Source organism: Caretta caretta, chromosome 14, assembly GCF_965140235.1.
Source record: "Caretta caretta isolate rCarCar2 chromosome 14, rCarCar1.hap1, whole genome shotgun sequence".
Classification (NCBI taxonomy): domain Eukaryota; kingdom Metazoa; phylum Chordata; order Testudines; family Cheloniidae; genus Caretta; species Caretta caretta.
In genome coordinates, this window is record NC_134219.1 from 34385449 (window position 1) to 34411980 (window position 26532).

Here is a 26532-nt window from a genome sequence, read left to right on the forward strand (position 1 = left end):
TTAGGTTCTTGTCCTACTTCAGGCTACAGGGATAGAGAACACAGAGAGTTCAATATTGTGGGAGGACCTTCCGGGTGTGTGGCAAGGACACTTATACTGAGGACAATACCAACTTGTTAAGATCTTTATTAAAATAAAAGAAAGAAGTATAAATGCTACAAAACACAGAGTCACAAAGAAGTAATACAATTCTATGACCCCTGGTGGTAACATTTCTATTCTAAAAGACTACTAAAGCTAGCATATTCACACCCTTCCCTGAAGACCTGGTAGTAGGAGACAGAGGATCAGTCTTGTCTCTGGCATGTCCGAGGAACTAATGGTCCAGGCTTCCCAAATTGGTAGGGATTAGGTTCAAGTGTTGAGTGGCTAGGATATATTGTGAAACTGAGGTGATAGCTTGATAGAAGATAGGAAAATGTGACCTCTTTGTATGGTTGTTTGCCATCTTATAGGGTCCCGGTACTGCCCACTGTCAGAATCTAGGCCCAACCTACCATGCCTAAATCTTATTTCCTCAACCCCATAAATCTTCAGGTACACTTACTCTACAGGTTAACATGTTATGCCATATACTCATATGTATTAGTATCGATTATCTCATTCCCGAAACCATTACCCCTGGCCTAACTCATGACTTCCATGTTCTGCAGTGTGCCTTGCAGTTACCGGTCTGCTCCAGACTTAAGGTTAGCAGATTCAAGTTTTTTGTTCAGTTCCCCAAAGCTAAGGGGGGCAACTGGTATGCCATTTATCTATGCCAAAGTTTACAAACACTTATACTAACTTACTCTAGCTAATCGTACAGGATACAGGCCTGAAGGTTACTTGCATTACAGCCAACTATTATGAATAACCATGAATAACCCTTATGAATAGCATAAACTGGAATTCCACATAAACAAAACCCCAGAAAATACTATGATTAATTAATAATAGGATATGATAACAAAATAATATGAATCAAACCAAAAGAAAACATATTACGCAATATGGCAAGCTAGCAAACTGACCTTATGGGCTACAGCAATGAAAACCCATGCAAAGAATATATTTTGCTTCTCTGCAATGGCCTTGTCTTCTGAAAGTGTTCCTTTGGCACCTCGGTTACCTTGTGGCCTCACCGATTGTTTGGAAGTCTTCCTGCTTCTGATGTACTTAAAAAAAATTCTGCCAGGGAGGAGTGGGGAGCCCAGTCTCTCAGTCCTTCTCCCCCCCCCCCACCCCACCCCACTGCCTCTCTTAAGTTGATGGAAGCATTCCTGGTAAGGATGCGCATGACTGACAGAAGGAGAGTCGTGTGGATGTGAATAGTTTGACTTACGTTTGTAGTGCAGACATGCCCTCAGTCTCTGAGGACCTTGAACTGCTTTCACCAAATGCCCACGCATGCCACCACCCCACAAGACAGGTAATCATAGATTCTGCATTCAGAGCAATAATTTTTACTTCAGCAGGATTTTGTTGTTGTTGTTTGTTAGTTTGTTTGTTTTGCAGGGGGGTGCTTATTGGCCTACATTTAGAGAATTAATGATATGGATGGTGGGATGAATTGCACGCTCAGCAAGTTTGTGGATGACACTAAGATTGGGGGAGAGGTAGATATGCTGGAGAGTAGGGATAAAGTCCAGAGTGACCTAGACAAATTGGAGGATTGGGCCAAAAGAAATCTGATGAGGTTCAACATGGACAAGTGCAGAGTCCTGCACTTAGGACGAAGAATCCCATGCACCGCTACAGACTGGGGACCGACTGGCTAAGCGGCAGTTCTGCAGAAAAGGATCTGGGAATTACAGTGAACGAGAAGCTGGATATGAGTCAACAGTGTGCCCTTGTTGCCAAGAAGGCTAACGGTATATTGGGCTGCATTCGTAGGAGCATTGCCAGCAGATCAAGGGAAGTGATCACTCCCCTCTATTTGGCATTAGTGAGGCCACTTCTGGAGTATTGCGTCCAGTTTTGGGCCCCCCACTACAGAAAGGATGTGAAGAAATTGGAGGGCAACAAAAATGATAAGGGGGCTGGGGCACATGACTTATGAGGAGAGGCTGGGGGACCTGGGGTTATTTAGTCTGCAGAAAAGAAGAGTGAGGAGGAGGATTTGATAGCAGCCTTCAACTACCTGAAGGGGGGTTCCAAAGAGGATGGAGCTAGGCTGTTCTGAGTGGTGGCAGATGACAGAACAAGGAGCAATGTCTCAAGTTGCAGTGGGGGAGGTCTAGGTTGGATATTAGGAAAAACTATTCACTAGGAGGGTGGTGAAGCACTGGAATGGGATACCTAGGGACGTGGTGGAATCTCCATCCTTAGAGGTTTTTAAGGCCTGGCTTGACAAAGCCTTGTCTGGGATGATTTAGTTGGGGTTGGTCCTGCTTTAAGCAGGGGATTGGATTAGATGACCTCCTGAGGTCTCTTCCAACCCTAATCTTCTACGATTCTATGAATGTTTGTTAGGTATATCTGGCTCTCGTTTTCCATCTCTAAACTCCCTCGCAAAGCTCCCTGATTTGCTAGCTCCTCTGGTAGTTAGGAGCTGCCTTTTAAAATTTCTGAGTTAGTCCTGCCCCTTCATGAAGGCCTTCAAAAATCACAGCTGGGAAATTAAAGGGAAACAAGCCAATAGAACTTTTTGTCAGGCTTTAAAGCAGCTGAGAAGATCTTCAGTAACCAGAACATATGGGAAAATGTCCAAAAAATTGAAGCATAGTTCTTTTGAGGAACTAAAATGGCACAAATGTCCATGAACTAATGTATGAAATTAAAGAGTTACAGCTTCACTTTCAGTAACATTTTATAAGTCATCTCTCCCTCTCTCACACTCTCTCTTTCCTTCTCTCTTTACTTTCATTCTATCCATTTTTGCTCATAATCTTTTTTAGCTTTTGTTACCCACCCTGGTTTATTTCTGACTTCTCCATTCTCCTTTAGTCACTGTTAACTGATTATTTTTCTCTCATAGTCTCCATACTGTCCCCCAATTTTACCCCTTCCCCATTTGCTCCCCCTGGGTGTTTCCCCTCTCAAGAATGTTTTCCTTTCACTCTATCCATTTCTGTTTTTCACCCTTTTTCTAGGACTCTCCCTTTATTCTTGCTTCCTCTGCTCCCTCTGGTTAAACCCACTCTGTCCCTGCTTCTTCCAGTGTTCATTCCCTCTGAAGCACCTGGCATTGGCCACTGCCGTAAGACAGGATACTGGGCTAGATGGACCTTTGGTCTGACCCAGTCTGGCCATTCTTATGTTCTTAATTCTCAGAAAATCATGAGATTGACACACCGCTCGCCCCCCCCCCCCCAAAAAAGAGATTTTTAAAGAAGATTCTATAATGGTTTCTGGTCTGTCTCTTGGTTTTTAATTTTCCCCTGCCTATCCCCTATATCTGGGTGACAAATAGAGACATCCCATATCTACAGAGGAATGTGACTTTGGCCCCTGTTGCAGGAGCTGTCACTGGGGGGCCCCAATGAGATCTGATTAAAGAGTTTTGTACAAAATGCTCCCTGCTGGTGTAGAGGTTCCAGCTTCTCTCTAAACCCCAAATCCCAATTAATTAATTCTCTATCCCTGCTGCCACCACATCTGCCTGTCCCCCAGCCCAGCAATTACTTCTCCCACCAAAACCCTACATCCCTCCCTGCCCCGCAGTGACCCTCTGCTTCTCCTGCAGCTTCAATGGGTCTCCCTTTCTCTCCCCCCCCCCTCCCGCCTCCCAAAATCCCTGGTGCTGCAGAGATGGAGGGGGAGGAGATGGAATAAGGAACCAGAGGGTTGGGTACACGGGAGTCCTCCAGGGTCACAGAGACTAGCATGACTGTGGCTAGGGAAGCCCATTTTTTAATTCCCCCCATGTATTAGTGATACTGTCTGACTGAAGATCCCCAGAGTCCTCCTGGACCATAGAAGATAGCGACAAACAGTCTAAATAGCTCCTTGGGCAATGAGATTGGCTTCTCCATCTTGATTACTTGCTTCTTTCTGTGGTTTCACAGTCCAGACATGAGACCCCAAGGACCCTCCAGGGTCATAAAGACTGGAGTTTCCAAGGCTAGAGAGGCTGATTTCAGGGTCCTCAGTGCAATATTCCACCCCCTGTGTCTCAGGGACACAGACTGAGCTCGGATCCTGCCCCCACCCAGAGCCAGGGGTAGATTCTCTCCCCAAGGACAGAGGCTGGTGGGAAAGTGAAGATTGGGGCCTTGTTATCAGCATCGAAAAATGTCACTTGGCCCCATTCACAGTCCAGACAAACCTGGATCCTCCTGGGGACCTGGCTCAGGGGTAGTACGGTTGCAGGGGAGGTGAGAGCCTGGAACAGACCCAACCACTGCACAGCCCAGATCCCCACTTCAGGGTTAAAGCTGACTTCTCCCTTCCTCCTCATAGACTCTCTTGCCACTCCCACAGCCCAGAATCCTCTGTCCCCCACCTCCACATCCCAGCAATATATCCCTGAAGTGAATCCCTCAGAGCCAAGCACACAGGCCCAGGAGTCAAATCTCTCTGGATTGTTCGGCAGATGTTGCCTGGTGTCTCCCCATTTCACACTTTTCTGATCCTCAGACAGGATGAGTCGGGGATGAGCCGTGTCTGGATCCAGAATCACATTCACTATGGGAGAGAGAGAATCAGAGTCAGCCCTGGGGGAATCTGGGACCATTTCTCACACTCCCTAACATCCCTGCTTGGCAGTTCCTCAACCTGTGTAATGGGATCCACTTCTGTACTTTCTCATTTGAATATAGAGCCTGCAGCTCCCTGCTCCCCAGCTGGGGCTGGTTCATTCCCAGCAACAGAGACTTGGCAAGGAAGGTAGCAAAAGCTTGTAATTAGGAGAGTCCTGAGGAGGCAGGTACCAACTTTGAACCCCAGAGGGAGTCTCCTCCCATAAATGCATCCTCCACTGCCAGGCCTGGGAGCAGAGATGAAGACGCAGCACAGGGGAAGAGCCAATAGTTCAAGGCCAGTGAGCAGGAAGCAGGAGGTGGCAATGGGTGGGGCAGCCCCTTCCCAGCCCAGAGAGAAGGGAGGTCTGCAGGTGGCAGCACTAGAGAGACACCATCTCCCCAACCCACAAAGCAGCTGCAATGGCAGAGCCCAGCCCTGCCCAAAGGAGAAGAGCCATGGGGAACAGTCTGTCCCCCAGGTGAAATGGGGAAGGGTGTGACAACCAGGAGGCTCTCTCTCCTGACCACCTTGAAGGTAATATTGGAAAGACTTGTCAATGTCAATACAAATTCTCAGATCACAATTAAGGTGGCTTTAGGGCTGGGCAGTGCAAGTGTCTCTGGTTATTGCAGTGTGGGAAAGTTGCTTTCATGGACATTTTCTGTTAATGGAAGGAAAAACTCCCCCAAAGCTCACCCTGGATGTGTGATCCCAGAGATCCTCCCTTCCCTGCTCTAGCTCAGGTGGGGAAGAGTCTGGAGGGGAAAAGGGTCACAGAGATTAGAGCACAGCGTCTCTGATTTACAACACCAGCCTGGGGAGCTGCTTCTCTCTCCTGAATGCCTGAGAATAAGCAGAGATGCCCTGGCAGTTCGTACCCCTGGCTGCTGAGACTTTCTGTGGTGGCTGCTTTTTCCCTCCTTCCCAGCGGCATCTCCCTACTCTTCCACACCTTAGTGTGCAGGTGGTTGAAGCCCCCTTGGTGCATCAGAGGATAGCCCTGGATGGTACAACCAGACTCAGAACTAGAGTGACTGGATGGAGCCCACAGTGCTCAGCCAGTGCACGGGGCTGCCCACCCTACATGTCCCCTCTTTTGTGTTCCAGAAGGTCAGGACAATCTAGCCTCTTGCTTCTCTTGCTTTCCTCAACCAGGTCCCGTGAGAAGGTGTTTCCCATCCATCCCTCACAGCTGGCCCTCTGTAACTCATCATCGCCTCTTGCACCACAAGCCTCCCCAGCCACCTTTGACATGCCACCTGTATTGGCTGAAGGACATCCAGCTGGTCCATCTCTGTACCAGTCCCCGAGAACATCTGTACATGCTCGTGCTCCACACCATCCACTTCCTTGCCTTTGTGTTCCATCCTGACTCCAAATGGTGGGACCTACAGGAGAGAAAATGAGGAACTGTGGTGGGCCAGCCTGCACTCCACTTTTGTTCCACAGCCCACTGAGGATATTAGGTGGTGTGTCAGCTTGCAGCCCCTTTTCCAGCTCTTTTTGAACCTCTTACTAAAGTTCTGGCTGCAATATTCCCTGCACCTCCTGATGTATACACACCCCATTTGTGACTTCGGAAAGTGGCAAGACCACCTTATTAATCTCCTCCTGGTGATGGCCAAGATGGCCACACATCACTGCAGGAGGACAAATCTGGAGGGAGGGAGAAGTGCTCTGAGACTGTGGCATGTATATCCATTCCCTTTTAAAATCATGTCTCCAGGCACCATTCCCCTGGGCAGTGTTCACTGACTCCTTAGACACCTTTGAGGAGCGATGGATGCTCTCTGGGGTTCTCTGCTTGGTGTCCCCTTCTGGCTCCCTCATTTTTAATTTCTGACCTCTCTCCTTGTCCTGGTTTCTCTTTCATTGTCCCAAATACTCCATTGCTCCCTGGGCTTCATGGTTTCTCCCCCTTAGCTGAGGGGATGGGCCTTTAGCTTTGGGAAGGCGTAGATCCACCATGTCCCAGTACATGCAAATAGCATCTCCCTGCTTTTCCTGCTGGAGCTTCTCCTCTGAGGGTTAGAGAGGAAGGTGAGAACCTGAAGTTGCAGGGAGGGGAGTTAGAGGAGGAAGGTAATAGATATAAACCTGGGGGAAGCTCTATACTGAGCCTGTCCTTCTCTCCCTGGCCTGGGAGAAGAGAAGGGGATGGGTATTGGGGATGATCCACTCAGGCCAGAGAGTGGCCCCTTCTCCAGCCCAGAGAGCAGGGAGGATGTGGTAACATCACAGAGGGACCATATCTCTAACAGAGGAGAAAGAGAGCAACTCAAATGGGAGATCTCAGCCCAGCCCAGCTGAAGAGAAAGATGGGATGCTGGTGAAGAGCAATCGGAGCGAGCCCCTCACATAGGGGAAAGGAAAAAAAGGTGGCAACCCATCTGAATTTAATATTTAAAGGGCTTACGGACATGTATGGAAATGCCAGGGTCAGCATTAATGACATATCTGTGTTGGTGAGGGAGAGTGTATCTACACAGCAGTTTAAGCCTGGGTCTGAGCCTGGGCTCAAGCCAAACCCTCATTGCATCCACACTGCAAATATGCTAATCTAGGGCTCTGATCCAGAGTCCCAGGACCCTGCAGGTCTGGAGGGTCAGAGCCCATGTTAAACTGGAACCCAGGGTCCAAGCCCTATTGGTTTCCTATGTGCATGCATCCGTGGCTTGACTTGGGTGTGGAAGTCTTCTGGGTATATCCTATAGTTCCTGGAGGCGGAGGAGCAGTGCTACAGGCAGCCAGCACAGCATGCCAGACACAGCATTACTACCTAGCCGAGAGGTCCCCCTTCCTGCTCCTCCCACAGTGGTGGTGGAAGTTTCTCCTCCATGGTGGTGCACGGAGCTTGCCTGGAGCAGGGAGCAAAGTTAGGAGGTGGGTCATCCTTCCCTCAGCCATACTGAGCCGAGAGCTCTGTCACTTCTTCTCCCTGCAGGGCAGCTGCTATGGTCCCTGCTCTGCTCACTGGCCCTTACTCCAGGCCCTCCTGCCCTCTCTTGGGCTGCAGGTGCAGGGTCACCTGGGCAGCATGCACTATTAGGGTGGTCAGTGGGAGCCAGCACCAAAACTTCTCCGCAGCATCCCAGAGGTCTGGGGGTGTGGTGATGGCAGGGATAAGGGATTCCCCAGGGTTGCTGGAGCACACTGCATCCCAAGCCTTGGGGATGGATTTTGCCACTTTGCAGCAAGCAGCAGCCAGACTGGAATGTGTGTGTGTCTTCCCTCTGACACCTTCATTTTATGTCAAACTTCAAAACAAACTGAAAAAATCAAGCAAGCAAGCAAAAACTCCTCACCTTCATTGATCATCCTATTTGAAAAATTAAGAATTACAAAGTTTCACTGTAATAGTTTGACACCGTGGAGACTGATGTCCTCATTATCCTTAGGACAGGCACAGGGGCATGTTTTTTGCCAATGTGACCGAGCCTGGAGCTGGAGAACCCAGTTATCCGATTAGACAGTAATTCAGTATAATGCCCTCTCAAATGGAGACAGCCACCAAATGAGCTAATTATGCGGCGTATGTACTCATGTGCTCCTTACGGGCACCCGCGTCCCATCAATAGCACGGCCACAGTTAGGAAACAGGATTGGCAGTCGAGTTTCCCCCCAGTGCAGAAAATTCTTAACCTAGAGTTAAAATGCAATGTTGATGCTCAAGCCCAGGATTCCCTGACAAGAGGTCAGCTGACTCAAATCCCTTACGCTTACATTGCTATGTAGGCCTAGCCTCAGAGTGTTTGTTGGTCAGGGAGAGAGTTTCTGTTCGTCAGTGGGTGCAGGGACTCAACACTAAGGATGGTATCAGGATTGTTTGTGTGATTTCGGCTTGGGAGCTCTTAGTATTTCATGTTTCAGAGTAGCAGCCGTGTTAGTCTGTATACGCAAAAAGAAAAGGAGGACTTGTGGCACCTTAGAGACTAATCAATTTATTTGAGCATAAGCTTTCGTGAGCTACAGCTCACTTCATCCGATGAAGTGAGCTGTAGCTCACGAAAGCTTATGCTCAAATAGATGAAGTGAGCTGTAGCTCAGAAAGCTTATGCTCAAATAAATTGCTTAGTCTCTAAGCCACAAGTACTCCTTTTCTTTTAGTATTGCATGTTTTTGTTTTTATTTTTATTTTTAGGGGTGTGTGTCATGGTCAGTGTTGGTTTGGTTTGTACATTTATCTAGAAGTTCATGAAAATGTTTTCATGGGATTTTCCTCTTTATTTAATGATAATCTCCACCTGAAGTCTCACCTGGTCTGTGTGATCCTAAGGATTTCCCTCTTATTGTCTCCAATTCAGATGGCAGAATGTCTGGAGGGGGAAAGGATAAGATAGATGATATTTCATGCTGTCATATTTGTGACATCCTCACTCTTAATTGACATAATTGTATTTTAATTAAGAGAGAAAAACAGTTGAAGAGAGACAGAGACACACCCAGATTTTTAACAAAGGCTAATATGAATCATCCTATTTTCTCTTTCATTCAAGCGACTCAAATCAACAGAACCAATATCCATGAAGCCTCAGAACCACTCAAAGAGACACTATGTGGAAGACAGATTTTCTGTTCCCTCATCCTCCAAACCCAGCTGATTTCTCATTCTCCTTTTGCATTTTGTCATAAGCCAGGCCAGATCCTGCAAAGATTTTAGCATTAATGTAACTTTACAAACATTGGCCTCTTTCACATCAGTGGGATGCTGAGACTTTTCAGGATGAGGAGCCTGAATTGTGAGCTCTTTGGGTCTATTTACTCAGTATATGTACAGAGCTCAGCACAATGGGGCTTTCATTCTGCATAGACTGAAATACAAATAATATTAAAATTATTTCATAAATGCGGAAACTGAGTCAGGGAGAGAATTGGCTCAATGGGCCTCATTCACCCCTGCACTGGTAAAGGGATGGGGGAAACAGTTTGTGGTTCTCCTATTCAGTAGCTGCTGGGGTCAGTGCAGACATTGGCACAGGCTGCAGAAGTCCGGAGGTCCAGCCTGAGTTGCACCTCTGGTCCAGTGGCCCCTAGATGACTTCTCCCGGAGGCAGTGTCCCCTCCCGGAGGCAGTGTCCCCTCCAGTGGCCACACCCCATTATTTCTGCTCCACCCCTTCCTCCTCTGCCCAGCCCTCAACAACTCCACTCTATTCCCTGCTTTCCCGGGAACACTCCTTGAGCCTGCAGCTGCTGTGGAGGAGCTAGAGGCATAAGAGGCTCCTGTGCTGGGAGGATTCTCCTGGGTTTACACCTTCCCTACAGCCCCTTTGGCCCATACAAGCTGCCACACGGGGCCAGAGCACAATGGTGAGCTGGGTCCACATTTCAAAAGTGGCCTTAAATTGAGGGTTTACATTTTGGTGCCAACCTTTAGGCCTTGTCTACATAGTTTTGTCGGCAAAAGGCAGCTTTCGTTGACAAAACAGTGGAGGTGTACACACTACAATGCACCTCTTGGTGACAAAACTCTCCTGCTTTACTGACAAAATATAACCACCTCAATGGGAGGCATAGAGATTTTTGCAGCAAAGTTGGATCAACAAAGTGTCAGTGTAGACACTGTGTTTGTTACGTTGCTGTAACTGGCCTCCGGAAGGTATCTCACAATGCCCACCGTAACCGCTCTGCTCACTGTTTGGAAATCTGCTGCCATTCATCCAGCTATGTAGACATGTGTCCCTCCCCTTTCAAAGCCCCAGGAAGTCCCCCATACACAATTTGTCTCTCTTTCTCACATACACACTCCCCACACACACAGTCTCTCTCACGCTCCGCCAACACATGCTCTCTCTCTCTCTCTCACACACACACACACACACACACCCCACACCCTATCACACATGCTTCCCCCACACAAACACACACTTCTGTGGGCTTCTTGTATTAGTGTTAGGGTTACCATTTTTGAATATTCAAAAAAGAGGACACTATGGGGGGGGGAAGGGGGTATTTGCTCGCCCCACCTGCCCCCACCCCAACTCCACCTCTTCCCCGCCCCCATTCCAACCCCTTCCCCAAAGTCCCCGACTCTGCCCCCTCTCTGCCCCATTGGACCCCCCCCGCTGCTGGCTCCCTCGCCGCTCGCCTCTTCACTGCCCACCGCTGGCTCGCCGCTTGCCTCTTCACCCTCCCCGCCTGCCACTTGCCTCCTCACCCGCGCACCAGCCAGCCACTGGCTCCCTCGCCGCTCGCCTCTTCACTGCCCACCGCTGGCTCGCCGCTCGCCTCTTCACCCTCCCCGCCTGCCACTTGCCTCCTCACCTGCGCACCAGCCAGCCACTGGCTCCCTCGCCGCTCGCCTCTTCACCACCATGCCCCACTCACCTACTCACCCCTCCTGCCGCAGGTCGCTCTGGCTCCTAGGATCAGGGGCAGCCAAGGGGTCTCCACGTGCTGCACCCGCCACAAGCGTGAGCTCCGTGGCCCCCATTGGCCAGCACCAAAGAAAAGCACCAATGGGAGCTGCCGTAGCCATGGAGTGGGGCTTACAGGTGCCGGCAGCACGCAGAGAGCCCTCCCCCGCCAACCCCTGACTCGACCCGACCCTAAGAGCCAGAGGCACCTTCCGGGGGGCGAGGTGGGGAGTCCCAGCGGTGCTTACCTGGGGCGGCTCCCAGGAAGCATCCGGAAGGTCCCTCTGGCTCCTAGGTTCGGGTCAGGTCGGGTCAGGGCGGGGGCGGAGGGCTCGCTGCCCGCTGCCGGCACCTGCAAGCCCTGCCCCCGCAGCTCTGATTGGGCAGGAGGCAGCACGCGGAGACCACCTCTGCCTCTGTGCCTAGGGGCCGCCCACACTGCAGGCTCCTGCCAGCGGGCAGGTGCCGGGAGCTGCCCCAGGAAGCGCCACCAGCCCCGGGACTTTGGTGTGTGTGGTGAGGTGAGCGGTCCCCAATATCGGGACAAAGGGTGTCCCAACCGATGTGGCAAAATCCCAGACGTTTTTGGATATTTAAAAATTCCTCCCAGATGGTGATTTAAGAACCAAAAAGCTGGACATTTCCTGGAAAATACGGACGTATGGTAACCCTAATTACTATTCAGCAGTGTCAGTTTGGTCATATTATCAAGCGTTACTCTAAAAAGTGATCTAAGATGTGTAACTTTTCAGGCACACACAGAAATCATTACAAGGTTCATAGCACAGTGCAAAGAATCAATGCCAGGTTCAGCACACTACAGCAACACACGTTACTGTGGCTCAGTGTTAAAATGCTCCTTCAAGGCATCCTCCAGCCAAATAGCTCCCCATTGGGCTCCTCCTATAGCCTTGTGTTCAATACAAGCACAATACACAGCACAGCACAATACTGAACAGCAGGGTAGTATCCATGCTTTCTGACAGTGATGGCTGGGGTGCAGGTTGCCAGGGCAGTTGAAAAATAGCTGGCCATACAGTAGGATGCCCATGGAACAATGAGATTGAGAAACCTTCATCATGTGACTCTCTACCTGCCTGCATGAGGCATTGCAAACCCTTCACAAAGCACCTTCTGGCCAGGGGCACAGTGGGATAGCTACCCAGAGTGCCCTGCTGTCTGTGTCAATGCAAAGCTACTATTGTGGATGTGCTTTGCCGACACAAGGAGCACAGTGTGGACATGCAACAGTGGTTTTATTATAGCAGTGGCTGTTTGTTGGCGTAACTGGAATCGACAAAACTCTGTAGTGTAGATAGACAAGGCCTTAGGCACCTGGGGCCCGGAGTTCCTTGGTAATGGGCACCTGCAGATCCTACGGACTCCAGCTGCATATGGGGCTGCTAAACAGCTCTGGAGCACATGCCCTGTAGTTCTGTAGTTGGAAGAGTGAAACTGAGGTACACCAAATTTTGTACATTTTTACCTTAATGATTGTACCAAAGTTCACAGAGTGAAATAATGTGAAAGATCCTGGCACCTGGGCCCTTACTTCATCTGCTCAGTTTGTCTGCTTTCTACTTGTTATTAAATAGGTACATAATCTAATTGAACCAGTTGCCCAGAGCCCATCTCCACCCATAGTCCCAGAGACACACCCTGGTTTCCTTTCCTAGATCCCTTCTCAGTACCTTTGAACTTCCACAGAATCTCCATTAGAACAATATTTCGCTGGGAGAAATCACTGAGTCTCTTTTCCAGCTCAGGAGAAATCTCCACTGGCTGGAGGAACTTCCCCTTCTCGCACCTGGAGAGGAAGAATTTCATGATATTATGTTTCTTTTAGTGACTCATTATAATTCCTTGCTAGTGGAAGTTGCTGCTCTTATGGGCCTGGAGTTAGAATTCCTCCACTTCTCCCAGTCTCAGAGCAGGCACAGCACTGGCCATGGCAGTGCAACCTTTCCCTAAAGGCCCCATTAATATTCTTCATCTCTGGCCTGGACAGAGCAGATCTGTACATCAAAGGGGAATCATGTTTTCATGACCAATTCACTCCTTCGCCTCCATGCACTAATACTAGTATGTTCCCATATTTCATGCGCACAGTGTTATCGGATTGTTCTTTCAGGAACTAGATTGAAACCTCAGGGGCCCCCACCCCCACCAGTTCCTTCCACACAGGTCTCCAAACAGTCCTGAGGTGGTAAAGACTCTTGATTTCTGCTGTCCAGGGCATGATTGTAACCAGTGCCTTGAGGTGAAAGGCCCATATTGATCCTCAGGGTTCTGAGGCAGCCAATTCCCCGGGGATGTAATATCTCTAGGAAATACTGTAGGCCAGTCTTTCCCACTGAATAGATAATTCAAGAGTCCTGTGTAAAAGGGTGAGGATTAAATGCATAAATGGGAATTACATTCAGAATGTGACCTTGCCCCATATATTTTGCTGCAGTGCCCTGGGGAACTATAGTAAAGAACAGAATTATCAGATACATAGATGAACATGATTTGTTGGGGAAGAGTCAACATGGTTTTTGTAAAGGGAAATCATGTGTCACCAATCTACTAAAATTCTTTGAGGGGGTCAACAAACATGTGGATAAGGGGGATCCAGTGGATATAGTGTACTTAGATTTTCAGAAAGCCTTTGATAAGATCCCTCACTACAGGCTCTTAAGCAAAGTAAGCTGTCATGGGATAAGACGGAAGGTCCTCTCATGGATTAGTAACTGATTAAAAGACAGGAAACAAAAGGTAGGAACAAATTATCAGTTTTCAGAATGGAGAGAGATAAATAGTGGTGTTCCCCAGGGGTCTGGACTGGGACCAGTCCTATTCAACATATACATAAATGATCTGGAAAAAGGGGTAAACAGTGAGGTGGCAAAATTTGCAGATAATGCAAAACTACTCAAGATAGTTAAGTACAAAGCAGACTGTGAAGAGTTACAAAGGGATCTCACAAAACTGGGTGACTGGCTAAAAAATTTGGCAGATGAAATTCAATACTGATAAATGCAGAGTAATACATATTGGAAAACATAATCCCATCTATAGTTATAAAATGAGGGGGTCTAAATTAGCTGCTACCACTCAAGAAAGAGATCTTGGAGTCATTGTGGATAGTTCTCTGAAAATATCCACTCGATGTGCAGCGATAGTCAAAAAAGCTAACTATGTTGGGAATCATTAAGAAAGAGATAGATAATACAACAGAAAATATCACATTGCGTCTATATAAATCCATGCAAAATCTTGAATATTGCATGCAGACCTGGTCACCCCATCTCAAAAAAGGTTCAGAAAAGCACTACAAAAATGATTCTGGTTATGGAACAGCTTCCATATGAGGAGAGATTAATAAGACTGGGACATTTCATCTTAGAAAACAGACGGCTAAGAGGGGAGCTATGATAGAGGTCTATAAAATCATGACTGGTGTGGAGAGAGCAAATAAGGAAGTGTTATTTACTCCTTCTCATAATGAAAGAACTAGGGGGTCACCAAATGAAATTAATAGACAGCAGTTTTAAAACAAACAAAAGGAAGTATTTCTTCACACAACGCACAGTAAACCTGTGAAACTCTTTGCCAGAGGATGTTGTGAAGGCCAAGACTCCATCAGTGGCTATAAACCAGCATGGTGTTCCTAGCCTGTGTTTGGCAGATGCTGGGAATGGTGACAGGGGATGGATCACTTGACGATAACCTGTTCTGTTCGTTCCCTCTGGGGCACCTGGCATTGGCTGCTGTTGGAAGACAGGATACTGGTCTGACCTAGTATGGCCATTCTTATATTTTTATGAAATGTAGAGTCAATACACTCTCCAAGTCCTTTCACAGCATCGTAAAGAATGAGGGGAAGTGAAATAGAGCCACATACCTGCTCAAGGTGCTTCTGACATCCTAGAGAGGAAAGAGACAGAAAAACAATTTTAGTCCCAAATGCTGCCCACTGGGGATCCCAGAGAAGGGATTTTGCAGATATGGGAAAGAGAGGCCCTGTCTTGGCCCTAGGGCCATGGATTTGCTGAGTTAATGTCATCTCTAATATAAATGAGTCTGTAATTCTTCAAAGAGAAACAATAATTCACATTTCAGGAATGCACACACTGAATTACACTGTGAACTCTGACTGCTGGTCTCCAGTGCCCATGATTCAGGAGCCGTCCTGTCCCTGTGTTTGGATCAGGGATGTTTATAACTCAGTCTCACCTGCAGGAATTCACTTGCTGGCTTCTGACACTTCCCCTCCAGATCACTGATCAAGTTGCTGAGACGGAAAATCTCCTCAGACATTTTAGTGACATTGTCATTCTGTATCTTCACAATCGCCTTTTCCAGATTTTCCAGCTGGCCCAGCAGGAGTTGCTCTTCTTCTTCTAGAAACTGCCGCAGTTGCTGAAATTCAGATACAACCTTCTGCCTCTTGTTTTGTGTCTGTATCTATTTTTTTTAAAAGAAAGGACAGGTAAGGGTTAGAGAGAGAGTCTAGGGTCCGTTCATGGAGTGCTGACTGTGCAGGAGAGAGAATTTCTTTGAAAATTCTGTGATGTCTAACACATGATTATACCCTGTCATTAGTAGGGAGAGGATTTTCTACCACTTTCCCATTTGTCCCAAATATTTTATCATGGGATGTTTCTATGTCTGACATAGTCAGCACACTGTGTTAAGCCAGACCCAGAGCAGCAGCCAGCAGGACTGAGCACTACATTAACAGAGATGCGAGGGGAGAGAAATAATTAACAATGCAAGAAATGTCTGCAGACTCAGGCAGACAGCACTGCACGAGACATAGTCTGCTCACCTTGGGAGGAGTTTTGTGAAAGACACAAGGGCTAGAAATTAACTCATTAATTGGAATGGAAGCTTAGATTCTACAGAATATGATGTGGTCCTGCTCCTGAGAGAGGATTTCTCAGGGCCGGTTTGTGTAGGTGTGCAAAGACACAGGACTCTAACACAGACATCCATGCTCATGAAGAAACACAAAGCCCACATTCCCCAAGTCCATGGAGGAAGCTGCCTACAAACAGATGTCCTACCAGGTGCACCTGAAAAGCGAAGCCAAGGGGCCTGGCCCATCCACTTTTCACCACAGACCCAGCCCTCTCCCCCTCCTCTTCTCGCCGAGGTCCAGCCCCCCGGCCAGGCTGGAAGCTGGAGCCCGGCCAGGGTAAGAGAGGCCCAGGGAGCCCAGGCTGCTGGGAAAAGCCATGGGTGGGGGGTCCCAAGACCAGATTCCTAACAGATGGCCCACTGCAAGTCCCTGCAAGTTAATAACAATGGGCACCTACCAGATACTCCAGGCTTTTCCCCTCTCCAGTCACTTTAAATCTCAGAAGCTTTTCTCTCTCTTCCTTCAGAATCTCCAAATGGGCCTGAATCTTTTCCTGAAGAAACAGAAATGATGTTGGGAGGTTTCATGTTGAGAGTGCTTGGGGTGGGGTGGGGGGTTTCCATGTCAAACCGAAGACTCTGTAGGTGACTGTCAACCCTACCAGGTTTATGACATCAGGAACACCAAGGAAATGAAACCTCATTAACAGAGACAGGGAGTGTTTTATATTGAGACTGTTTTGAATTATTTGTCCCCTTTCTCCATAGATTTAAACCAGCAAGAAACTGGAGTCACATGATGGTGAATCAATTAACCTGTTTTTGAGAAGGTTTAACTCACAAAATGATACAAATCCCAGGTGTTATATGCAGCGTTGTATATGTGTTGGTCTCGGGATATTAGGTGTTAATGGGCCATGGTGGGGAACAAATAAATCTATTTTTGAGAAGGTTTAGCTTACTTTGTGATACAAACAACAGGAACTACCAGGACCATTGAACTTCAGCCCTGAACCCCTGGGGAGCATACTGGTTGGGCAGAACTTGCTTAAGCACTAAAGCAAACCCTGCTAGAGATGCTGATTAGTGTTAAGAGTGGCTGGAGTTTGACTTAGTGCTGTTCTGAACCCTTTCAGTGGCAATGCCCCCAGCGCCCCTGGAGGAGTGTCCGGAAGCAGTGGATTCTGGAAGATTTCAAAAGGCTCCACTCTGGCTGGTCCTTGCCCACATACACAATAAAACACTTCAGACTGGCACAGGACAGCTCTTCCCAGGTTAGTTTTGCGGCAACCCAGGCTAATGCCCATGGTGTTCGGCATGGACCTGCGCTGTCTGGAGCCCTTTTGTGTGTGGACTCAAGCTGCTTGGGATCCACACAGGGTTTAGCACAGTGACCTCCTCTAATGCAGGCTGGCATCTGAATTTCATCCCTTACGGAGGAACACAGGAATTCAGAATCCCAGTGGGAAACCTCATCTCCCTGCTGGGCCTGAGGCCTTTATCAAGGAGTTGCTATATAATTTTTCATACATTTTTTTCTTTACAGAGCTGAATGGTGCAGATACATCAATAGCTGTAGGAGAGAGTCTGTGTGACTGGCAACTTGTGATTAAATGAACCTGTAACTAAAATTCAAAATTATTTCCCATTAGGCTGGAGAGAAGTTCCCTTCCTTGTACTCCTGGGCAGCCTCCTCTATGGGAACCACAGCGTGAGCTCTGTGAGCCTGGGATCTGTCACACACCACACAAATGGGGGTTTGGTCCTCTTCACAGAACAGTTTGACAGGCTCCTGGTGCTCATCACACACACTATCCCCTCCTGACCCTGTTCCTGCCTGGAAACTCAGCTGTTTGGCTATTTCTACAACATTTGCCAGCTGCCTGTTTGGCCTGAAGTTTCTCTGCTGAGCAGTTTCTCTGCACTGAGGGCAGGATACTTCTGAGTCAGATCCCTCCCAGCACCGGCTGATGCAGCCTCGGCAGAAATTGTGCCCACAGTCTATAATCACTGGGTCTTGAAAATATTCCAGACAGATGGGACAACTAGCTTCATCCTGGAGACTTTCCATGGGGTTCTCTGCGGCCATGGCTCCCTCTGGACAGTGTAAGTGTAAGTTTCACTTTCCTGAGCTCAGAAATATGCCCCTCCTGCAAAAACAACTGGGTGTTTCCCTACCTGGCACTGACTCATGCGGTTTGGTGAGCTGGAAGGTGCCAGCTGGTAACATTATAGCCCCAGAGGCTTTTCTGAAAAATGAACCACTAGGGCTCTGGTGCTGCAACCAGCCCCCCCTGTGCTGGTGTGGAGGGTCACTGGGGCTTCACAAAGACACCAATGTCCACCTGTGATGGTGAGCTTGCAGAAGCAGGGTCTGTGTGTTTAAGGAAGGAAATTGTTAAATTCACAGGCTAAAAACTTGGTTAAGTTGGAGAGTTTCCAAGGACTGATTCTCATGCACGCTAAGGCTGTTCTGGTTCAGTGTAAAAGGGCCTTGCAGTGTTGCCAACCTTCATGATTTTTTCATGAGCTTTATGACAGTTGATGTGTTTGTTAGAACCCCAAGCTCCTTGAAGCTTGTGATTAGGTGAGACTCTGGCAACTTCTATCTAAGCAGAGCCCTTATGCCTACAGCCCTCATAATGTACAAGAAAGTTTTAACATAGTGTTATTCCCCACCAACCTGGGCCCTGGCCATGTTCCAGGCACAAGCCATTTTTGCTCAGGTCAGAATTCAGGATTTGCTTTACACTGTGAGTGAGATGAACACACTCAGTGTCGTGTGTAGAACTCTTCTGTCAAAGGCAGTGTCCTATTGCCAGTGAATGATTTTAGAAGTGTGTAGCCAGGAGTGGGGTAGGTATTCTCTTTAAATCTATATTTCCTTCTATGAAGGAGAAGAGAAAGTGCCGACTGGCACAGCAGGGATCAAAGAAAACCTTTGGGTTCAGCTAGCCCTGTCCCGCTATACCTACAGCCAATGTCAGGCCTGGAGGGAGGAGAAAAGAAGGGAGCCGGCTCAGCCAGGGGATGACTGGTGAGGGGACAGGAGCTCACTGTTTGCCTGCCTGAAGGGACGGAGTAGCGACTTGCCAGCCAACGCAGCCACTGGAGGCAAGTAAGCCAACGGGAGCCTGCAGATAAGCCCCAACTGTGGGGCAACTGGACTAGTGGGGCTGTGCCCCAAACTAAAGAGACTTTAGAAGGAAGCACCCGAGGAAACTGGTTTTGAAGGCCCCCCCTACCTCCGCCCCGACAGGGAGAGAGACTCATCTCCCCTGTTTAGGGGTTGAACCACACAGAGCCCTGGGCTGGGACCTGATGGAGGGGGTGTGTGGCCCAGATCCCCCTAAATCCCCTTTGAGCAATGAACTAGCCACTAGTTCATCTGGCCATTGAAAGCTCTATCACACCTTGCTTTTAAAGATTGGGGCTGTGGTGGGAAACTGCACATGAGTAACCTTATTATCTGCCTTTTAGCTAGTATTTGTTTCTTTATATACATTACACATGATTAAAATTTCACTCACTAATTTCACCCAGATGGGAGAGCAGAGTAGGGTTAGGGATTCAAATTTAGGGTCATTGGATCAAGATATTCCTGAGATACAGCTTGTGCCAAAACACAAAACAGAATGACAACAAAATGAAATAAAAACACAGTATTTCATGAAATTCATAGATTCTATCCACCCTGGACACAAATCTCAGACTGAATTGTAAACCTGTGGGTAACATTCACCTCCACCAAAGTTTCTTTATAATTATAATTATTTATTGTTTCGTCTGAAGAAATGTCAGTGGTGATATGGGGTAAGTGGCAGAGGAAGTTGGGGGGGCTTGGCACGGGTGGGCTGTCAACCCCAAATTCTCCGTAGGTCTTTCTGTTATTTTCTTGTCACAGTATTGTATCAGCTGTAAAATGTAGATGAGAACTACAAATGTCTAAGTGATCATTAACTCTTACAACAAGTCTCTTTCCATTTAAAATACTAGGAAATTAAATAGCAAAACAAACAAACAAGCAAAAGCCCCAGGCAAACAAAGAACCCCACAACTTTGTTAAAGGAGAGTTCGGGTTGCTCATTGACATCAAAAGTTCAAGTTCATCAAAACTAAAATTTCTGAAAACCAGGAAATAAAGAGTTAATGTAAATGGCAACACAGCCTCAGCTCTGCCCTCTTTGCAGGATGACCCAGAACCCCCATCGTGCATGCTGGCACTCTGCCTTTGCAGATGGTGCAGAGCACTCAGGGAATAGGGCACATGACAACTGTAACACAGACTCAAACACTTTCTTCTTGCTAAAGTACAACTTGATTTTGGTGAGCTTTACTGGCCAGGAGCTACCTACGTCTGTTCTATGCTCAAACACTGAGTCTGTTCCCATGTGTGTCGAATTTTATAATCCTTCCTGCCCTTTTACAACCCTTTCTCACAAGATTGCATTCAACACTGTACTTTCACTTCTCATTCAACACACAGACAGCTCTCCTCTCCCACCACCCTGCTGACAAGCCCCATGGCAAGAAGATCCCCTGGGTTCTGCTGCTGACTGAACCTCCCCAACTCAGTGCTGGAATGATGCATACTGGATCCCTCAAGGTACATGTGCAGCTCTGTCCTTTGATAACAGACATGGGGGCTTCAAACCCAGATCTCACATCACAGTCACAGCTCTGAGACGCTCCTCAAACTAATCCCCAGCTCTCCGCATATCACAATCACAGCTTGTCATAAATATAAAGGGAAGGGTAACCACCTTCCTGTTTCCAATACTATAAAATCCCTCCTGGCCAGAGGCAACATCCTGTTACCTGGAAAGGGTTAAGAAGCTCAGCTAATCTGGCTGGCACCTGACCCAAAGGACCAATAAGGGGACAAGATACTTTCAAATCTTGTGGGGAAGGCTTTTGTTTGCGCTTTTAGTTTATGTGTTGTTCTCTCTTGGGACTGAGAGAGGCCAGACAGAAATCCATCTTCTCCAACCCATCCTAATCCAAGTCTCCAATATTGCAACCAGTATAGATAAGCCATGCAAGGCGGATTAGTTTCTTTTGTTTTATGTGAATTTTCCCTGCGTTAAGAGGGAGGTTTATTCCTGTTTTTCGTAACTTTAAGGTTTTGCCCAGAGGGGGATCCTCTGTGTTTTGAATCTGAATACCCTGTAAAGTACTTTCCATCCTGATTTTACAGAGATGATTTTTACCTTTTTTTTTTTTTTTTTTAATAAAATCCTTCTTTTAAGAACCTGACTGATGTTTCCATTGTTCCAAGACCCAGGGGTTTGGGTCTTTGATCATTTTGTAACCAATTGGTTAGGATGTTATTCTCAAGCCTCCCCAGGAAAGGGTGTGTGTAGGGCTTGGGGGGATATTTTGGGGGAAGACGTCTCTTCCCTGATTCTTTGTTAAATCGCTGGGAGGTGGCAGCGTACCAGGTTTTAACCTAAGCTGGTAGAAATAAGCTTAGGGGGTCTTTCGTGTGGGTCCCCACATCTGTACCCTAGAGTTCAGAGTGGGGAAGGATCCCTGACACAGCTCACTTAAGTTACTCCAACTGATTTCTTCACCACTCAGTACAGCTACACCTAACACATTGAATGCAGCTGGGGTGCATGCAGATAATTCTCAGTGACTATTCCCAGCTCCAGGGGGCAGGGTGAAGGTTGCATTAGCATGGACCTTAACTCTCTATTTCCTGGTTTTCAGTAGAAAGCGTTTTGATGAACTTGAGATTGTGGCAGGGCCTGAGCTGTCACTGGGAAACCTTAACTCTGTTAACAAAGGTTTGTTGGCTGGGTGGTTAGTGTTTTCATCACTCAATTTATTATAGCCCACAAGAAGAGCAGGAAGAAGGGGCACTTCAAAATCTTTGCTGGAGTCAGATAACTTGGGACCCTGAAAGCTGGAGACTGCTGGTACAGACACTTCCAACTCAGTGCGACTGTGGCTGTTTCTTTAAGAGAGGACTCAAATCTCCCCACATGACAGGAGTAGAAATTGCTGCCACTTTCCAGCTTCTGTCTACCTTTGCACATGCTGCAAGAGGAGAGTGTGTTTATCAGTTTGGTACAAAAACCGATTTCCTTAAAGAAGCGTAAGGAAAAGCGATGAGAACACGCTGCTGCTATTTTATAGCCAGAATGAATTGATAAACTGAAATAGTGTTTTAAATGGTAACGATCTCAATAAAACCAATGAGGTCAGATCACACCTGTCATAAATATAAAGGCAAGGGTACCCATCCTTCTGTATACAGAACTATAAAATCCCTCCTGGCCAGAGGCAAATCCCTTTCATCTGTAAAGGGTTAAGAAGCTAAGATAACCTCGCTGGCACATGACCAATGAGGAGACAAGATACTTTCAAAGCTGGAGGGGGGGGAACAAAGGGTCTGTCTGTCTGTGTGATGCTTTTGGGGGGAACAGATAAGGAATGCAGCTCAGAACTCCTGTAAAAAGTTAGTAAGTAATCTAGCTAGAAATGCATTAGATTTCCTTTTGTTCAATGGCCGGTAAAATAGGCTGTGCTGAATGGAATGCATATTCCTGTTTTTGTGTCTTTTTGTAACTTAAGGTTTTGCCCAGAGGGATTCTCTATGTTTTGAATCCGATTACCTGTAAGGTATTTACCATTCTGATTTTACAGAGATGATTCTTTTACCTTTTCTTTAATTAAAATTCTTCTTTTAAGAACCTGATTGCTTTTTCATTGTTCTTAAGATCCAAGGGTTTGGGTCTGTGTTCACCTGTACAAATTGGTGAGGACTTTTATCAAGCCTTCCCTAGGAAAGGGGGTGTAGGGCCTGGGGGAATATTTGGGGGGGAAGACGTCTCCAAGTGGGCTCTTTCTCTGTTCTTTGTTTAACACGCTTGGTGGTGGCAGCATAGTGTTCAAGGACAAGGCAAAGTTTGTACCTTGGGGAAGTTTTTAACCTAAGCTGGTAAGAATAAGCTTAGGGGGTCGTTCATGCAGGTCCCTACAACTGTACCCTAGAGTTCAGAGTGGGGAAGGAACCTTGACAACACCCACATGGGCGTTGCGTTGCATAGGCTGGGGAATCATAGAATATCAGGGTTGGAAGGGACCCCTGAAGGTCATCTAGTCCAACCCCCTGCTCGAAGCAGGACCAATTCCCAGTTAAATCATCCCAGCCAGGGCTTTGTCAAGCCTGACCTTAAAAACCTCTAAGGAAGGAGATTCTACCACCTCCCTAGGTAACGCATTCCAGTGTTTCACCACCCTCTTAGTGAAAAAGTTTTTCCTAATATCCAATCTAAACCTCCCCCACTGCAACTTGAGACCATTACTCCTTGTTCTGTCATCTGCTACCATGGAGAACAGTCTAGAGTCATCCTCTTTGGAACCCCCTTTCAGGTAGTTGAAAGCAGCTATCAAATCCCCCCTCATTCTTCTCTTCTGCAGGCTAAACAATCCAAGCTCCCTCAGCCTCTCCTCATAAGTCATGTGTTCTAGACCCCTAATCATTTTTGTTGCCCTTCGCTGGACTCTCTCCAATTTATCCACATCCTTCTTGTAGTGTGGGGCCCAAAACTGGACACAGTACTCCAGATGAGGCCTCACCAATGTCGAATAGAGGGGAACGATCACGTCCCTCGATCTGCTCGCTATGCCCCTACTTATACATCCCAAAATGCCATTGGCCTTCTTGGCAACAAGGGCACACTGCTGACTCATATCCAGCTTCTCGTCCACTGTCACCCCTAGGTCCTTTTCCGCAGAACTGCTGCCTAGACATTCGGTCCCTAGTCTGTAGCGGTGCATTGGATTCTTCCATCCTAAGTGCAGGACCCTGCACTTATCCTTATTGAACCTCATCAGATTTCTTTTGGCCCAATCCTCCAATTTGTCTAGGTCCTTCTGTATCCTATCCCTCCCCTCCAGCGTATCTACCACTCCTCCCAGTTTAGTATCATCCGCAAATTTGCTGAGAGTGCAATCCACACCATCCTCCAGATCATTTATGAAGATATTGAACAAAACCGGCCCCAGGACCGACCCTTGGGGCACTCCACTTGATACCGGCTGCCAACTAGACATGGAGCCATTGATCACTACCCATTGAGCCCGACAATCTAGCCAGCTTTCTACCCACCTTATAGTGCATTCATCCAGCCCATACTTCCTTAACTTGCTGACAAGAATACTTTGGGAGACCGTGTCAAAAGCTTTGCTAAAGTCAAGAAACAATACATCCACTGCTTTCTCTTCATCCACAGAACCAGTAATCTCATCATAAAAGGCGATTAGATTAGTCAGGCATGACCTTCCCTTGCTGAATCCATGCTGGCTGTTCCTGATTACTTTCCTCTCATGCAAGTGCATCAGGATTGATTCTTTGAGGACCTGCTCCATGATTTTTCCAGGGACTGAGGTGAGGCTGACTGGCCTGTAGTTCCCAGGATCCTCCTTCTTCCCTTTTTTAAAGATTGGCACTATATTAGCCTTTTTCCAGTCATCCAGGACTTCCCCGGTTCGCCACGAGTTTTCAAAGATAATGGCCAATGGCTCTGCAATCACAGCCGCCAATTCCTTCAGCACTCTCGGATGCAACTCGTCCGGCCCCATGGACTTGTGCACGTCCAGCTTTTCTAAATAGTCCCTAACCACCTCTATCTCCACAGAGGGCTGGCCATCTCTTCCCCATTTTGTGATGCCCAGCGCAGCAGTCTGGGAGCTGACCTTGTTAGTGAAGACAGAGGCAAAAAAAGCATTGAGTACATTAGCTTTTTCCACATTCTCTGTCACTAGGTTGCCTCCCTCATTCAGTAAGGGGCCCACACTTTCCTTGGCTTTCTTCTTGTTGGGCCAGGTTCCAAGTGGTATTTCAGTTTTTGCACAGCTCTTCTCTTCTTGCGTCTGCCCCTCTCCTGTGCTGTGGCCTTAATCTCGGCCCTGGAAACCCTTACATGCATGTTTCACTTTAATGACTGCTGTGATAATTCCATTTCAATGGGACAACTCTGAGGTCGGGTTTAGGCTACGGCCCTATATCGGTGTACTACGTCATTTATTTAATTTTCTTTCTTTTATAGATGAAAGTTCTTGAGAGGTTAAAGCAGGTAAAATACATGAACAGGTTCGGACAGTCCAAGTTTGTCAGTGCAAAGTGTCAGCAGAGATGTGGTATCTGCTAGTTTTCCATAAGTCTCTCAGGGTTCCCCAGGATAACTTTGGGGATCTCTGTCTTGCACCTGGAGTGTTCCCTGAAAGTGTCCAAACAGCTCAGAGATACAGAACCATTCCCTGGATCCATTCTTATAGCTGTCTTCCCCGGAAAGCAGTCTGGCAAGTGGTCCTGTCAGCTCTTTGCTAAGTTATCTGCCAAAACACTAGAGTTTTCAGGAGCCTAAGTAGCCCTTTGAATCATGGTAAAATTATCCTCCCCGCCACCACCAAAATTTGAAATGGTGCCCCTGAGTGCACGGTACCCTACCGTGCTCCCCCATAGGAGATGCATTAACAGGCAACTCTGCAAGTTCTCTGCATGCCTCTGCAAGTGACCCCCATGCCTCTCCATTTCCTTGCCCACAAGGATCCCGACCCCATGCTGGCGGCTAATCCAGAAAAAGAGGGAAAGAGCTCACCACTGCGACCACCTGAGGGATGTGTTGGGGTGAGATCAGCTGGTCAAAGCAGGCAATAGGGACAGAATCTGAGATTGAAGCTCCTCGAGGGACCTCTGACCTTTCCAGACCTGCCCTTCAATCACACACAGCGATTGTAAAGTTGAATGTGACAGTAACTAGACCCATTTTAAACCCTTCACCACAAAAGACAAAGCCCTTAGGATTCATCATGAACTATTTATTTCTCCTCCCCTGGCTCCCTGCAGCCACCAGCCACCTTGGCCATTTTCCCTCGTCTCTCCCAGGCTGGGCTAACTTGATTGCAGGAGCTCAGCGGATGGTCCAGCTTTGCGCTTTCGCTTCCATTCTTCACGTCTTTGGACGGCTGCATTTGCAACTGAGCAGCCGGATGGAAACACTGAGTCCTCTGTCTCGGCAGGCAGGCCCAGCCGCCAAAGCCAAAGACTCCCTGAGAACAGGGGGAGGTTCGCCTGAACTCTCAGGAGTGGAGGCTCGGCCAATAGGGTAGGGTTACCATATTTGAACTTTCAAAAAAGAGGACACTCCAACGAGGGGGGGGGGGAGTGGTAGCCCTGCCCCCTATCTCCTCCCTACCACTTCCTGCCCCCACAGAACTGCCAACCCATCCAACCCCCCCTGCTCCTTGTCCCCTGATCACCCCCTCCCAGGACTCTGCCCTCTATCTAAGCCTTCCTTCTCCCTGTCTCCAACTGCCCCCTCCTTAGACCCCTCCACCCTAACTGCCCCCCCAGAAGTCCACCCCCTACCTGTCCCCTTACTGCCCCGCCCCCTATCCGCACCCCCGCCCCCTGACAGACCCCCAGGTCTCCCACATCTATCCAACCACTCCCTGTTTCCTGACTGCCTCCACAGAACCCCTGACCCATCTAACCCTCCCTGCTCCCTGCCCCTGACTTCCTCCCCAAACCTCCGCCTCATCCAACCCCCCCTGCTCCCTGTCCCTTGACTCCCCCGAACCCTCTCCCTTTGCCCACCCCCTGACAGGCTCCCCCTAGAACTCCTGACCCATCCAACCCCTTGTGCTCCCTGTCC

General features: G+C 47.9%; 1 protein-coding gene and 1 long non-coding RNA gene across 2 annotated transcripts; one reads left to right on the forward strand and one right to left on the reverse strand.

Moving 5' to 3' along the window:
- Positions 1-442: 442 nt before the first annotated feature.
- LOC125629158 (zinc finger protein RFP-like) lies at positions 443-17971 on the reverse strand. The gene is made up of 8 exons (XM_075119429.1): positions 17540-17971; positions 16324-16421; positions 15239-15469; positions 14907-14929; positions 12712-12827; positions 8922-8981; positions 5925-6053; positions 443-4608 (listed from the first exon to the last, which is right to left on the reverse strand). Exons 1-8 carry the CDS (start codon positions 17952-17954, stop codon positions 4097-4099), a joined length of 1584 nt encoding a protein of 527 aa, XP_074975530.1. The 5' UTR covers positions 17955-17971; the 3' UTR covers positions 443-4096.
- On the forward strand, positions 17816-22449 carry LOC142069086 (uncharacterized). The gene is made up of 3 exons (XR_012664949.1): positions 17816-17971; positions 20352-20471; positions 21702-22449. It is a non-coding gene; the product is annotated as an uncharacterized LOC142069086 (long non-coding RNA).
- The last annotated feature ends 4083 nt before the right edge of the window (positions 22450-26532 follow it).

What these genes read in the sequence shown, in the direction of transcription:
- LOC125629158 (XM_075119429.1), bottom strand. Translation starts at nt 17,954, where the DNA reads ATGGCCGCAGAGAACCCCATGGAAAGTCTCCAGGATGAAGCTAGTTGT. An exon ending in CAGCAAGTGAATTCCTGCAG is followed by an intron (nt 14,930 to 15,238) that starts GTGAGACTGAGT and finishes TTTCCTCTCTAG; the next exon opens with GATGTCAGAAGCACCTTGAG. An exon ending in GATTCTGTGGAAGTTCAAAG is followed by an intron (nt 8,982 to 12,711) that starts GTACTGAGAAGG and finishes TTCCCCCTCCAG; the next exon opens with ACATTCTGCCATCTGAATTG.